We start from the raw sequence: 16,736 nt of genomic DNA, 5'->3' as shown, positions 1-16,736 counted from the left end.
AATGAAACAGTCTTTTCCAAGTTCCGCTGCATTAGGACTTTTTTAAAAGATCAGCGGCATGATGAATTTGTAAGTATGCTTTTTAGTTTATTTTGGGGCCAACTATATTTTCAATGACATATACAGTGGAAGACATTGGGAAAAATGTACAGAAATTTGCCAAACTGTCCAAAATGTTTCTTGAAGTGAGATATATATTTTACCATATTTTATTAACAGACCCTAACTTTGACACTCAACTTTATCCTCCAGAATTCGTAATTTCTGTGGTATTCTCTTTTGCCAGTAGGTAGCTGTAGGTAAGCTTATTCAATCAGGGCAGTTTATGTGTGAGACACCAAATACCTTCCACAGAGATGTCACCATTGTCATACCATCAGCACTCATATTGTACATTATTTCCTCAAAAAATTCAGAGCTGTTCTATCTAAAGACCTATTTTCCAAATCCCTATAGATATTTTAAAAAACTACAAAGATGTTTAATTATGAAGTGTTTAAGAAGAATATTACTTTAAAATATTGTAACAGCCACTCTACATGTCTGTGGTACCTAAAAGTCACTTTTGCTTGGAGTCACATGTGTCAGCATCAGCATTACAGGACTCAAATCAAGGCCATATGACCACTGATTATTTTAATATTTCAAATAAAACAATGACAAAGTTTAAGAATTTTAAGTACATTTTATTAACAATGTATCCCTTTGATAAGATTATGCTTCAGGAGGCTTTTAATGCCCTTGACATAAACTGTACACATTATACAAAAACAAGAGAATCACAACAAAAAAAATCAAGGTGAGCAAAACCATTTGGGGACAAATCTTATTTAAATTATACACAACTCAATGAAATATTCTTACAGAAAAAATATAAATACTTTTTCTTTCTATGTTACAGTTATACAATATAAATCAGATTTCAATGTCTGTTCAGTGACCTACAAACACCAGAACCTCCAAATATGTAGCAGCGTATTACTAAATAAAAAAGAAGAAAATCATGTGGTTAGAGAGCATTAAGTCTGACACTTTTTTCACAATTCCTTACCACTTTTCAAAACTAATTTACACCATTTGTTTTACAATGCAGCTTTAGGGTTTCTGACAGGCATTTTTGTAACAATTACCTACAAATTTTTTTTCACTCCCCGTCTCTGCCCCAAGACTTTGCATTTTGTGCTAAATCAACCAAGTAGCAAAATTGAAAGGTATGCTTTTTTTTTGGCATAAATTATATTTTTGAAATTAAATATTCTATAAAGAAAGTAAAACAAAATGTGCAATTTATGCATGCTGTGGTGTAGCTATCCGATATTACATTACAAAAATACTTCAAACAGGAAAAAAGTCCACATTCTGTGAGTCATATAAACCTACTAGGAATGAAAAATACCCTGGAACTTGGAACTGAAAGAAAAACACAATGCTCCTAGAAAGATTCTCACAGATTTGTGTTCTTTGATAAGCACTGCTATTAATTTCACTGGTATGCTTTTACATGAGAGTCTCACTGTAATGACACTTTTGAGATTAAGATAGTAACAGTGTATTTTGTTAATGCAGAGACAATGGAGACTTTTCCTAACTTATGTTTTGGAAAATCTGAAATGTAGGTTCATTCCAAACAGCTCTTCTAATAAAAGTCTCTCAATTTTACTTTTTCTTTTTCGTTTTAATGGATTGTGAATCTGAGACAAAACTGGAAACATAAGACTAAAGGGGAAAAAATCTTACTTCCAAAGAACATTTCCCAAAGTAGTTTACAAAGTTCATCTCACACAAAATTAGCACCTCACTCTTACCATGCAAAAATAACTGCAGTTAGAATTTGAATGACAGACAATTTGGTTTTTATTGCTTAATGATCTGTGCTTTAATGTGGGGATAAAAGGCATCCTCTGAACGGAATGAAATAACATTTTATATAAATAGCAGTAGGAAAATCTAAGCATTGATATCCCACTGTTGAACACTTTGCCGTTGTGATAGATATGCCCTGAAAAACTCAGCTTTAATTATCTCGAGCTCTAGATAAAAGAGCTGAAACCCATTAAAGTTGTCATTTCAAAGGACTTGTACACATTATTACATTATAATAATGTATATACTTCCAAAGAGCCTCTTTTAATGTCACTGTCATATAGAATGTCCTTATTCTGCTAATTGTTATTAGAAAAATTTTAATTAGGGAGAACAGACTGTTTCCCCCCTCCAATCTACCTAAGAATAAACAGGAAATAGAATTATAATAAATTTTAGAGCATATTTAATTATGAATACTAAATTTCTAATTTCCTTATTTATCAGTATTTACTTAGTATGTGAGGCTGAAATCTGTTCTTGAAAAAAAGTTCAATTAGAAATAACAATTCACTTTACGATTAGAAATTCACAGTTTACAACCAGCACAACTGCCCAAATTCCTCCAAATTATTCAATAATTACCAATAGTACAAATTTATATGGACTAAGATTAATCCTAAAATCTTTAAAAACTACAGTATTGACATTATTTTGGTATTCTATAGTCTGTAATATCTATTATTTATAGATGATTTTCTCAATTATTTCTATTACTGCTGATATCATTCCTAACCTCTTCTGCTATAATATTTTTAAACACCTAAGTTAATCACTTGGCACTGCATGTATTTTTCACCATAAAGTCTACTTTTTACAAACAAGTACTCAAAGAAAATGTATTAGACCTGTCAGTGAATCAGTGAAATCATAGAGAAACCAAATAGCACTATAAATTTAAGCATAGACTTTTTTTTTTTTTTAGTATACTGATAACCACAAAGCTCTGAGTATCTCCCCAAAGTAAGTGATATAGGCAAATATGATAATGTATACATACATATTTTTCAAAGTAACAGTAAAAAAAACCCACAAAACATTCAGGCCAATACTAACTAAGCCTTATTTCAGGATAGATGACCAAGGTGGGGGTACAGGGATAGTGATGGTGGGGGAGGGGGTGTGTATGTGTGTAAGACAAAAAAAAAATCACTGTTAACTTTTGAGGGATTAAACCACAGATTTTATACTCTATATTAACTGAGGTAGTGTTTAAAACGAATGTCTAAAATACGTTAATCCCATTATGAATAAGATTACTACATTACTTCCTTTGGAGGTTTTAACCACTATTTGGTCTAGTAACTCTGACATTTGGTTCTCTGGAAAGGCAGTTTAGTTATCCAAGACCAAAGACCACGATGACAGGCAACGTTCTTAGAAGTACTGTCGACATTTAAATAAACACTTGGGTTCAGTGATAAAGTATAAAAAAATTATCTTCAATTGGATTTTATGAGAGGAAATCTGAAGAACCACTTTTCAACATAAGCAGCAGCTTACAGCCCTTATCTGCTTTGTTATAATGTAAGTTGCTACACAGTGCACATAAGAACAATTCACTGAAGTGCAGTCAAAGAGGTGTTATGTAGTGAGACGAAATGCTTCATCCCAACTGGAACTTTCAGTGCCAGTAAATAAATTTTTTAAAAAAGTATCTCTGTGAGTTATGTTTTCTAGTTCACAGGGTTCTTTACAGAGATCTCAAAGAACAAGCCCATTACAAAAAGGATCTGCATCATGGGAAAATATTAATGTTGCTATGACTGTGTCAAAACTGATGTGTAATTGTAATAAAAATGTTATACACAAATGAATTAAAAAAGAATCCTAATCAGTCCAGCTGGATTTTCTATTTCTATTTATATATAGATCTCAAAAAAGATAATCCTTTCATTTACAAGCATTCAAATGATGATGGCCATGCTATTTTTATATACAAATTTGCATATATGTTTAAATCCTGTAAAAATTTCCAAATATCTTTAGACATATACAAATTAAACAAACAAAAACCTTGCCCTCATCAACTTAACTTCACAAATGGAAAAAGGCAATTAATATACTCATAAACCCACCTATCACTGCATTTAGTTTGTGCAAAACAAAAACACTGATATAAAAATTAAGTTACTGCTGCTTTAAAATTTGGTACTTAAGGCTTTTCACTACAATTTTTCTTAATAACAAGCTTTATTAATGATTTTCTTAAAGGAAATATGGCTCTTCTTTCCTCCATGGAATGTGTAAATTGCAAGCAAACTTATCTTTTCCTCAGGAGATCCAAAGTAGTATTTAATGCTTTCCTATCCTTTAGGTCTAAACTAACAGTGCTTGTTCAAGTTCCTGTTTAAAGCGATGAGATGGAAAGTTGATGAAAGTGGAAGTCCATTGCAAATATATGCACTCTATAAATGGGAAATATTTTTAATTAAAATAAAAATGATTTTTAAATTTTATTCAAGAACTGTAGTGAAAAACCTTAATTGGTTCATATATCCTGTAATAACACATTGCAACAAAATGAAGAGTTGGAAAACAAGAATCTTTATGCAAGTCTAGTAACATAAAAATAACTTATACGTCCCAGGTTGTTGAGGCTCTTCTTTTGCTTTGAGGTTATAAACCTCTGAAGTAGTGTTACAAACATTAAGAAAAACGTGAAAGGGCCAAAGTTCCCTCTCTAATACCAGCAGTTATAGCACACCCCATTGTGGTAACAGGATGCAGCCTTAGAGACACTGATTCCTGCTTTCCACAAATTAGTTAACAAACAAGGCATCTGTGTATTTACCCTAAAAATAATTCAGATATAACTTGTGAAGGGTGATTCTGCATATCCCATTATTGTTCCACTGTCATTATGTTTTTAAAATGAAAAAAATAGAAAACCTATGTAGGTATTCAGTGCTTGGCTCTTGCTACAATGGTAACTAAAACTCTTAAAACTGTGGTAATGAATCATGAACACCTCAAAAGGCTCAACAAAGGAGAGAAGGAAGTTGTTTTGGTTAGGAAAGTCAGCAGTTCCAACTGTTCATGTACCAGTAACTGCGGAACAGTGTACAGAAGATACTCCTGTCTTTGCTGCCTAGTCAGTTGTATTCTCTGAGGCTTTTAGGAAATCCACAAATATGAATATATATAGTATATATCTATATCCATCATAAATATGAGGTCAGGATTCAGCAGATGTATCAACTATAGGTTGCTTTGGTGGTGTTGCCAACACAGCCTCTGCTTCTTCATGCATCTAGGGAAAAAATGGTGTATCATTAATGACTTTTATAAAAATATATAACATGTTTATATAAATATATAATTTTTTTTGAGACAGGGTCTTGCTCAGTCTTCCCAGGATGGAGTGCAGTGTTGCCATCTTTGCTCACTGCAACCTCTGACTCCTGGACTCAAATGATCCACCCACCTCAGCCTCCCAAGTAGCTGGGAATACAGGCACATGCCACCACCCTTGGCTAATTAAAAAAAAAAAAAAAATTGTAGTGACTCAGTCTCACTATGTTGCCCAGGCTGGTCTTGAACTCCTGGGCTCAAGCAATTCTCCCGCATTGACCCCACAAAGTGCTGGGATTGTAGGCATGAGTCACCACACCCAACTATAATGTGTATTTTAATTCAATTCAAACACTGAATTATTCTTGAATGATAAATTTGAGAAGTACTAATCATACTTACTTGTAGAAACTGTACATCTTGAAATAATTCTTGTATGAACCTCCGACACGGAAGTCTGAATGTGCAGTGTGACAGCAAATGGGAAACCTCAGAGTAAAGGCATATGTCATCAAATGTTTGAGGATACTTCTCCTTAATTCTAAAATAAAAGATTATGGTGTGATGAAAACTGTAATCATGATGTATCTATTTTTCCTCCAAGGTATCACTTACTTTAAAAATATATTTCCCTACAAATATGGATTAGACAGCATACTTGGGGTGATGACTTGAGAATATAAAATATTAAATATTCCTCTCACACACTTAGATATTCTGAGTTTGGGTTTAAAAAAAAAAAAAGATTATCAAAACCTGAATACTTCTCGTAAAGTTGAAGCATTCTTTTTCATTGGCGTGAGAAACTGCAAAATGTATTTATCAGCCTAGGATGATTAAAATATGCTCAAAATTAAATTTTAAAATAGAAATACATCTTTAAAGTTAAGTTGTTAACATCCCTGACCAGGCTATTTCTTCAGATACTTCAAATAACAGCTTTTAGCTAGGAGAGCACCTCAGAATCACCTGTGGGTTGGGTGGGCGACCAGTTAAGGGCCCACTCCCAGAGCTCCTGGCCTAGAGGTCTGCTGTGGGACCCTGATACCTATGTGGGACCCCAATACCTATATCACTCTTTAAAAAAGCCCTACAGCTGGCCGGGCATGGTGGCTCCTGCCTGTTATCCCAGCACTTTGGGAGGCTGAGGCAGGTGGATCACCTGAGGTCAGGAGTTTGAGACCAGCCTGGCTAACATGGTGAAACTATGTTTCTACTAAAAATACAAAAATTAGCCGGGTGTGGTGGCGCACACTTGTAATCTCAGCTACTCGGGAGGCTGAGGCAGGAGGATCGCTTGAACCTGGGAGGCGGAGGTTGCAGTAAGCCAAGATTGTGCCCCACTGCACTCCAGCGTGGGCAACAGAGCAAGACTGTCTAGGCCCGAACCCGGGATGCGGAGTTTGCAGTGAGCTGAGATCCAGCCACTGCACTCCAGCCTGGGCGACAGAGCGAGACTCCGTCTCAAAAAAAAAAAAAAAAACAAAAAAAAGCCCTACAGGAGACCCTGAGGTGCATTCCTTTTGAGAATCACTGCTTTAAATAATAAGAAAAAAATTAAACCAAGAAATTATGACTTGTTACAAGAAATTATTACTTGTTACATGTAAGCCCACTTTCCTCAAACTTTTTGGTCTCAGGACTTTCTTAAAAATTACTGAGTACCCAAAAAAGCTTATTTTTGTGTGGGTTATAGTGACCATTAACTACTATATTAGAAGTTAAAATTGAGAGAATTTCCTAACATGAATTATTTAAAAAATAAATCCACTACATGTTAACATAAATAACATATATTTTAATAAAAATAACTATTTTCCAAAAGTAAAAAAGTGAGAAGAGTGGCATTATTTTACATTTTTTGCAGATCTCTTCAAAAGTGTGGCTTAATAGAAGATAGCTGGATTCTCATACTCACTTCTGCATTCGATCTGTTGCCATATGTTGTTTTGGTTGAAGTATTAAAGAAAATCTAGCCTCACACAGGTATGCAATGCAGTTTAGAACTACTGATGAACTACTGATGTAAGTTAACTAGCCTAACTTTTGAAGTATTTCAAGAATCTTTTCTCAACTTAAAAAACAGAATAAACAAATAATACTTATGCACATAGTTTACTCACGTTAAAAGCCCAGTCTCATGACATTTAGTTGAAACTGAACTACTCAAATTAATGACTAATCTTAGAACTTCTTTGCGAAGGAGTATACGGCACATTGGTGTATCATCTGGAATTGTTTTAACACCTAAAAGATTTCAGGGAGAAGTTAAATATTATCTATATCACAACAAAAATGATTAAAAATAATGAAATTTATTTTTAAACTTCACCTGAAGACCTAGAACTGAGATCAATTACACATGATCTGCCTATCATTTTGGGAGCAAAACTCTAATAAAAGTAGATAGCTAAGAGGCTCTATATCAGTGGGTGATATAGGTGCAATATTTAACAGTGTTAAATTGCTTCACTAAAATGGACGTATTATTGTTTTGAGACAACTTTAATTTACAGTATTTACGAAAAACAAAACCAACTAATAACAGTTTTACTAATAATGATTGGATCTGAATCTGAAGACTCACCTAGTAACAATTCCGTGCTTTTGGTGCTGCTAGCTGAGCCTTCTTGAGACACCCCATCACTGCATCCAGAAATCCCCGAAAACTTAGAGGGAACCACTTCTAAGGGATTATGGATGGTCTGCTCACACCAATCAGAATATGGAATATCTTGAAAGTCTGAAGAAAAAAAATAATTATTTCAATTAAAGCACCATAACGGCTTAATTCCTGTGCTTACATTGCACACTGAAATGAAAGAATATAAAATAATATCTTCTCTAATTGTATGCAATACATCAAACACTCCAAAACTTTTTTCCTCATAGAAAAGGATTATAGCATGAAAAGGGCCCGGACAGGGCTGTTCACAGTGGAAAAGGCCTACTCCAGGGATCTGTCAGACTCAGGCCCCACTGTGACCTAGAACCATGAGAGCATCAGCATCTCAGCATAACATAATTTGGCATATCAATGTGCTGCAACTCACCTGCTGGGAAACTCTGAATTAGAATACCAAAAAGAAATTTGGAAAAGTAAACCAGAGAACTTTAGTCATCACCAGGTTTTTCTGAAGGTGGTTAAGTGATATTCACCAAGAAAAGGTAATACTTTAAACACACATATACTTATTTAAAATTGCTAATATATGTCACTTGTTGATTAAAAAAAAAAAAAGCTCAATGTAGGTCTACTTTATTTACTTACCAAATACATATTATGGGCCTGCTGTACAAAGCAGTACATACATAGGTATCAGAAATATAAAAATGTAAAGACTGACAGACCATACCCTAACTGAACTTAACTGAGTGGAAGAACAAAAATAACCAAGTTGTAAATAGTTATAATTGTCATAAGAGATCTATGTGCAAAGGGCAATGAGAGGAAACAGGAAGGAGTGTCAACACCTGCCTCAGAGAGTCAGAGAAGACTTCACAGGCCAAATAATGCTGACATGTAGGATGAGGTGGACTTGCCAAATAGACCACGTATGTGTAGGCAGGGTAAAGAGCAAAGAGAGGACAGCAGGGAAAATATGTTTTTCATGCCTAAAAATTTGTTCAAAAACTTCAGGTCAGTTAGTAAAGATATGTCAACTGCAGGAAAGGAGGAAGGTGAAAAAGACCACTAGACAGATGACACAGTGTCTTGTGTGTTAAGAATGAATAGCCATTAAAGAATTGCACACAGATTAATTCCAGGATATAGTATGAAAGATGAATTGGAAGAGACCAAAATTAGAGGCTAAAATACTAACACTCCAATAGGGAGAAGCTAAGTGACTGAACTAAGGCTGAGATAGTGAGAATGGAGCAAGAGGGTATATATGATTAATAGGGCTGGGAGATGACTTGTGGCAAATTCAAGTGGATTTACCTCAAAGGACATGATCACTTACCTGAATGACTACATATTGCACTTAGTTGGTTGCTGGGCTGGAAACCCAGAATTTCAATACAGACACAATAAAGGCAGTTATCATCTGTATGTTCCTGTAGTCCAGTGTCTTCTGTACTTTCTAAAAACAGAGAGGCATCTGAATGGATTGAATTCATTATTTCCGTAAGACTCATCTGCTGTCGTAGCAAGTGAAAAGAATTTTTTACAAGACCTCCAGTTCCAGATGGAAGACCTGTGCATAAGTAGATATAAAACATAATCCAATAAGGATAGTACTTTTCAAGGTACCTTAAATTATGTGAAATTTTTAAAAAAGCTAAAGCACATTTTATGACTAAAAATCTAACTGGAAAGAAAAAAAGAATAATTTGCCTTAAATTATAAAAATAAGGAAAGCCAGCAGATGTTTGTTATTTTAATATAGAGTTTTAAATACAAAATGGAAAAACTGAGATTATATAATGCATCATTTCAACTATCTTCAATATTTGCCTAAAGATATGTAATAATTCTAAGTATAAAGAGGCATCTGTTTAAAAAGTCATCAAAATCATAAAGCTATAAAACCTGTGGCTTATATTTACATATTAAAATATAACAGTTCATAACAAAGATCATGTATTTTATAAGTACATTTCTATCTCTCCTTACTCTAAACAAACAGCTATTTCCTGGATCTATGAGGATTTGTGTTACACATTGTTCATGTGCTACTTTTAAAAAACAGAAACAACTAATTTGGTTTTTATTTCCTTGAAAGGTTGAGTACTTCACTGAAAACAATGTTAAGTCCCTCACACACACACACAAATGTGGTTTAATTTTAAGCTGACTTTAACAATTGTTTTGGTATAATTTTAAAGTTGATCCAAAAGAGAGTCTTCCTAAATTTTTAGTGTTATCCTACTAGAAAGAACTAAGAGTTTTCTTTTTAATATAAAGAGGCATCTCACAAGTACAAAGCACAATGCATTACCTCCTGCATCATGGGCAAATGCTCTTGCACCTCGATCATCATGTGGCGGTATGTTTTTTGTCTGAAAATAGGGAATATCCTTTACCTAAAAAAGATATAAACCATGGTAAGTCCTGCTATAAAAATAAGCCCACTTTATGAAAATCAGCAAAATTAAACAAAATACAATTAAAATAGATATAGCATATGAACCTATAATCAAATTTACTGAAGGTTCAACTACCAAAATTTAACAAAGTAACCCAAAAAGTCTCTATTATATTCTTAGTGAGTAAATGGACATTAAAATAATTATTTTAGTGTTTATCTAAAATGTCTTTAAACTTCTAAGAAAATGTGTTCTTTAGTACTATATACCATCTAGAGATCTGTGGGCATCTCCTGGGATTAGGGTCACCTTAAATTACTGGGTACCACATGTGGCTACCTTTCATGGGATAAATAGGAAGGAGGATTTTAAAATGAAGTATAAGTTAAAAGTGACTAAAAAACAAGTTAGAAATTTCACAAATTTCTACATAAATTTCTATGGATAAAGAAATCAAATGAGATACTGATTTAATATGGAAAGAGAGGGAAGGATAATGTTCTAAGGACTAAATAAAAGAGTACAGAGTAGTTGAAAAAGGTAAAATAATTTTAATCTTAAAGTTTCTTTAAACAAAACGGTCTTAAAAATCATGCTGCCCCAAACTAGTGCCCACTCTAAATTATGACTTCTAGTAAGCAGTTATAGAACATGAAAAAACAGGAAACCAACTCATAGGAAAACAATAAAATGTATGATGATACCTGGAATATATCATTTATATCCACCGGGAGAGCAAGACCGATGTAATCATCTGAACCCCCGTATGTGGCACTGGACACCATGGACCGCACTGAGGAGGATCGTTGCAGGGTATTTTGATTAATAGGACTCAATAAATCTTCTTTATCCAATGATGCATAACTTAAGGCTTTCATGAACCTATAAAACCATGAAAAAAACCACTTGTATTAGTTTCTTGACCTTTATTTTAATCATGTGAAGAAATAACATATATTCCTACCTTCATAAAAGACAAGCAGCTAGTCATGTATTAAGCAGTGTCATCTTGTTTACTGGGAACACATAAACACTTTAAAATATTAGCTGTTATAGACTGCTATGTAAAAGGTCACCAGTAATGTTGACTGTTACCAAAAACAATTGTTACGGTCGCTCAGGTAAAGGTGAAAAGGTGGGCAATTAGAATAACTTTCAACATCTAGAAGTAAAAAAAGAAACTGACCTCAGTAGTCAAGAGCATGGTCCAAGGACTATCTTCATAATCACTTGAGACTACTAGATTTGGCATTTATGTAATTAAGGATATGTGTATTAACTCTATTTAATATTATATTTATAAAAAATAAGATCAATTATATATCATTATTTGTGTGATAATTACCTTAATGCCTTCATTATCAACATAAGATTTATGTAGCACACAAGACAGACACAAGAGAAAAATGGTCATTTATGACAAGAGATATCCTGGTATAAAGCACTGATATTTCCACAATGTACTGATATTTCCACAACATACTCCTTACTACTAGAGATTCCATAACAAATATGATACACTGATATTTCCATAAGATACATCTTTCTCATACAGATTCTTATGCAACAGACACGCTAAAATATTTACTTGGCATCTGCTGTATACATACAAGGCACTATGCAAGGTTCCACATTTATATACATTTATATGAAGATATTTTTATTTGGAAAACCAAGTCTTTAAAATGTATGAATGCAGCCTAATATTAAATCAAAGCCTAATATTAAATCAAAGAATTATTTTGTAAAACACACAAAATAAATGCTTTCTAAATAGTAGCTATTAAGATTATCATAGCAAAAACCAAGCTCCTAATTTTCACCCCAAAAAACAGTCTTTCAAACTGTAATCTGTTACATTTCTTTGATTCCATAAAACTCTTCAAAGATTACTGGAGTGGGAGGAAAACAATTATTGGATAATTCCCCTTCCCAATTCCTATTTCAACCAGTATAGCTCCCTTTTTATCTGTTCTACCTATTGGGTTTCCATATAAATCTTTATGTGGAAAAGGAATTTCTCTGCTTAAAAAACAACAATACAAAAGCTTAAAACCACTGATCTAATGCAATCTCCACCAGATAAGGTAACTGAGGCTTAGGAATTTTTGAAATTCATGACCTTTACTGCATAAATTTACTGCAGTGAGCTGTTGAGAAGTTTCCCTGGCTTTGTCCTGGACAAGGCTGTGAAAGCTAGTGAGTTCCAGATAGATGAGACATTGCTGCACCATTTCTTAAATCCTACAAGGGTACATAATTTGTCGTCTGCTACCAGGAAACCCTCTATTAAATGTGTTAAGTATTATTAAAACAAAACTGCTTAATGTTATTAAGAAATAATGTAAGGGCTAGATGGATTACATTAAATAACAACCAATGATGATAAAAATAATAGCTAACTTTTATTGAGTGCTTAATATGTGCTACAGTATTCTAACATACATTGTTGACATATAAGTAGTTGACATATATTAATCCACTTAAATAAATGTAAATGAATAAAACTAAGGAAAGCTGTTGAGAAGCATTTGGTCCAATCACAAAAATTATAGGTACAAAACTTTTTTGCAACAAATAATGTGTATCTTTTAAAAGTAAAATCTAAACTATTCACTTTGACTAGCTTGATATAATCTAAATATGGTATAGAAATCCCTGCTGAGTCATGAGGATCAAGTAATTCATTTAGTGTTTATTAGGTTCCTATTTAATAATCACAGCTACTTAAAGTGAAAATAATTTGACTGCAATTTTCAGTTATCTTTTTAAAAAAATAATAAAGAGGTCAACTTGTGGAGCCTTAAATTGACCTACCTGAAAAGGTTGTTTGTTATTGTAGGTCTTAAGCTCCTGATTCCCCCGACATGCTTCTTTTTAAAATCGATCCTTGCAGAAGCGAGAAATAAATAAAAAAAAGCTTGTGACTTGTATGTCCTTTGCAAAGCATGTGTGTTTATTTTCAGGGCCTATAGGATTTTCTTCCCCCCTCGCAGCTGCAAGAATCTATTTCAAGTCATATCGGGTAACAAGGAGCTTATAGCCTACCATAGTAAACAATTATAATAGGTCAGTTATGAGGCTTATGTAGTGTTAAAAAAACCTGGCTAACGTTTTGTATTTAAATCTGTTAAAATGCAACCATTATTGGTCACTTCTTTTTTTTTTTGAGACGGAGTCTTGCTCTGTCGCCCAGGCTGGAGTGCAGTGGCGCGATCTTGGCTCACGGCAAGCTCCGCCTCCCAGGGTCACGGCCATTCTCCTGCCTCAGCCTCCCGAGTAGCTGGGACTACAGGCGCCCGCCACCAGGCCCGGCTAATTTTTTGTATTTTTAGTAGAGACAGGGTTGGTCACTTCTAAACATGTATTTGCTCACCTGCTTGGTGTTAATCGGGACTCAAAACTGTTGGCCTTCATGGTGATGGTATCAGTAAATAGCACATCTTTTGCTGGAGATGCCAAAGCTTCAGAGTGAGATAAGGATGGATGCATTCTTTGTTGCTGTAGTCTTTTCAGTGTAGCATAGCCAAAAGCATCTCTAGAGCTTGTGTAACTAAAGTTACAATCTGCTAGACTTTTAATTGTAGCAATAGAGGGTGCTTTAAGGGACTGTGCTCTTCTAGGAAGCGTATGAGAAGAACCTGGAGGCACCAGGGACACCGAATTTGATTTGGAGAGAGACAGATGGTTAGACTGTGGTGTCAAATAGTGGCTTGTCTTAACAGTTTTAGTACTTACCACAGTACTCATGCTTCCACAGTCTGTGTCCATAGTTGTAGCATCTATACCTACTGTCTCTCGTGAAGGACTTGAGCTCATTGAACTTATGCCACTTGTTGTAGTGTCTGTATTAAAACTTTGGCTACGCATCTTCATATGTGAGCTTGTTGAACTTTCTACTACTAACCTCTCTCGGCTTGTATTTTCTCTGTGATTCTCTGTACCAAAGTTCTTGGTGAATTTTAAGTCATTTTCTCCAATGCTTGGTGTACTACCAGTGTCTTCAATGTGCTTATTCCCCATAAATGAAGTCTCTAATTGTAATGTTTTCTGTGCAGTGGATGTGGGTGTAAAATCATCACTATGATTAAAATCAACGCTGGGCTCCGTAAGTGTTCTGATTCGCCTGTTGCTTGTCTTACTTTCAGATGACAGTTTTCCTCCTTTTGGATCACTGCTACTACGATGTTTTTTGTTAGGCAAAGTAAGTGAATTTAAGATACGATTCTTCACAAGTTTACTAGAAGCAAAGAAAGGGAACGAATTTTTATCCTTTATGGGTCCAGATCGGTCATAATATGCTGGCTCTGTATCTTCGTTGATATCAAGGAAAAATGTACTAGTAGAGCTGCTGCCGAACCGGTCATCCTCCAATATGAACATACCTATGATTGAAGGATCAATTAATAAAAACACATAAAAAATAACAAATTCATGGTAACTACTAGTGACATCACATTTCAGGAAATATTTTTTTAGTCATCTAGAGGAAAAAATTTAAAAATAAAGGGTTAAACCATTCAGCTACATGAAAATATCCTTCTTGAAACCCAGAGTTTGGACTTGAATAAAAAGTAAAATTATGTAATTTATAAGAATATTCATGATTAAATTAAAGGGAAACAGGAGACTTGACCAAGGATGCTTACTCAGTTACTACAGATTCCTGGTAGTTCATCTTTAAATTACTATAGGCAGGAGAAATTCATCTTGTAAGAAATGAATTCCCAATCTTAAAATATACTTACAGAGAACCAAGTGATAACATTTTAAATTCATGTTTAAATTATGTTTATTTCCCATTTTACCTTAGATACTAAGAAACTCATTAAATTTAGTGCCCAACTCTACTAGAAGATGCAACCCAAGTGAGTGCCTAATGACATCTAATAGGATTTTTCTTTTATTTTTAACTTCTCTGTTGAATAATTATAAACTCTTTCAAATATATTTTGAAAGAAAGTAAAAGAAAATCCCAAGTGAACTTGCATACTGCATTGCCATTTCTATATTTTGTCAATTGTAAGATGCACACTTTTCACATTTAATCTCTTCTATTTTCACACAGAAGCTGATTCTAAAGTCAGAATGCATCTTGCAATAGTAGTATATCCTAGTTTAACAGGCAGCACTTTTTCTTCTTCTTTTGTGGTACATAAAATATTGGTACATTTCATAATTCATGGCATCTCAGATTTGGTGAAATACAGTCTGATAAATCTGACACTATCTTCTTAAAAGGAAGAACCATGCCTTAAATTTTGTACACCTAACACCACTTAGCACAGGACTTAAAACCACAAATCATTTTATGTATAACTATTTTTGCTACTCTATTAACAATTTCACTATTTTAAAATTTAGTGCTTCTCTCAAAAATGAAGATGTGAATGTAATATCTGTTAAAAATATATTCTGGCTCAACAATCTTGGTATCTGAAAAATGAGTAAAAAGATTAAATAAAGAAGGTAGATAAATAAATACTTATTATATTTGTTTCTTTTCTGCCGAAAAAAGGAGGACTGGTTCTTCTGGCACATGGCTTATTACATAACTTTGTAGGAATTCTCAAAAGCTACTAAGAAGGAGAGAGAACAATGTAAGCTGGTGATTATACTCTGCGTTATGAAAAGATATACATTCTCCAAGAGGCTATTATTGCCAAAAAATTATCTTAGACAAAAGCAAATTAGGAATGTAACAAATACATTTAAATTTTAAAATTCAAATATAAATATTAACATTTGCTAACTTTAAATGAATCTGTCAGGATACTCACTCGATGGCACAGATTCACTTTCACTATTATGTCTAGAGCTGGTTGACTCTGAGTTCAAACTTAGAGTGCTTGGAATAGATGAAAGTTCATTACAGAGTTGTTCCACATCATCTGGAACCACTGGCCACAGATGTTTGCGACTATGTCTCACAGCATCCCAGTTGTGACATTTTAGAATATCACAGCCTTGTTTGGTTTTAGCTATGAGCCCAAGTACATATACACAGGTCCTGTATATAAAAGATGCAGTAAAAACAGTTATAATTCCAAGCTGAGATTTCTTAAAGCAATCACAGATTCATTTGCTATATGTACTTTGAACTTTCTCTAAAACCCACCAAAATGGTTTCGTTCGTGGAAAAAAAAAAAAAAACTTATTAAAACTAGTTAGGAATAAACTAGCAGCAATAAAAAACAAGCAAACCTTCCCAATAAAGATAGTAATTACAACAAAATAAAAAGAACACAATGCAATATGAGCAAAAAAGATATATATTAGCTTTTCTAGTATAAATCTGGAACAGCTGGGCAACTAGACTACTGGAATATCTGTATAACACTATGCCTTACCTGTTACCTACAAGGTAAACTTCAATATCATAATAAAAATCAAATTATAATAGTAAACAAGGAGTTCGTTTATGTTTAACTTAATACAGTTAATAATCTTGTATCATGAGAACTTTCAGTGGATTAACAGTTATGCACTGCACTTAATCATAAAATACTTTTCCCTAACATCCATTTGTGAATAACAATGTCTACATT

General features: G+C 33.7%; 1 protein-coding gene across 6 annotated transcripts in view; it reads right to left on the bottom strand.

Moving 5' to 3' along the window:
• Positions 1 to 665: 665 nt before the first annotated feature.
• The window catches only part of LOC105473107 (RPTOR independent companion of MTOR complex 2), a 129,059-nt gene continuing 112,988 nt past the window's right edge, over positions 666 to 16,736 (bottom strand). For 4 of the 6 annotated variants that reach the window (XM_011726742.3, XM_011726743.3, XM_071098990.1 and 1 more), the window contains 10 exons: positions 15,969 to 16,198; positions 13,565 to 14,573; positions 13,006 to 13,077; positions 10,893 to 11,070; positions 10,101 to 10,185; positions 9,123 to 9,356; positions 7,745 to 7,900; positions 7,281 to 7,404; positions 5,560 to 5,698; positions 2,723 to 5,116 (listed from right to left, as the gene is read on the bottom strand). In XM_011726742.3, the coding sequence (XP_011725044.1) occupies positions 5,042 to 5,116; positions 5,560 to 5,698; positions 7,281 to 7,404; positions 7,745 to 7,900; positions 9,123 to 9,356; positions 10,101 to 10,185; positions 10,893 to 11,070; positions 13,006 to 13,077; positions 13,565 to 14,573; positions 15,969 to 16,198 (2,302 nt within the window). In that variant the 3' untranslated portion in view covers positions 2,723 to 5,041. Of the gene's footprint in view, positions 5,117 to 5,559; positions 5,699 to 7,280; positions 7,405 to 7,744; positions 7,901 to 9,122; positions 9,357 to 10,100; positions 10,186 to 10,892; positions 11,071 to 13,005; positions 13,078 to 13,564; positions 14,574 to 15,968; positions 16,199 to 16,736 lie in introns of all 6 variants that reach the window. The other 2 variants (XM_011726740.2, XM_011726741.2) reach the window with 2 other exon arrangements.

The sequence above is a fragment of the Macaca nemestrina genome, chromosome 6 (genome assembly GCF_043159975.1).
Source record: "Macaca nemestrina isolate mMacNem1 chromosome 6, mMacNem.hap1, whole genome shotgun sequence".
NCBI lineage: Eukaryota > Metazoa > Chordata > Mammalia > Primates > Cercopithecidae > Macaca > Macaca nemestrina.
The sequence above is the reverse complement of the archived record's forward strand: the minus strand, read 5'-3'. Positions and strand labels throughout refer to the sequence as shown.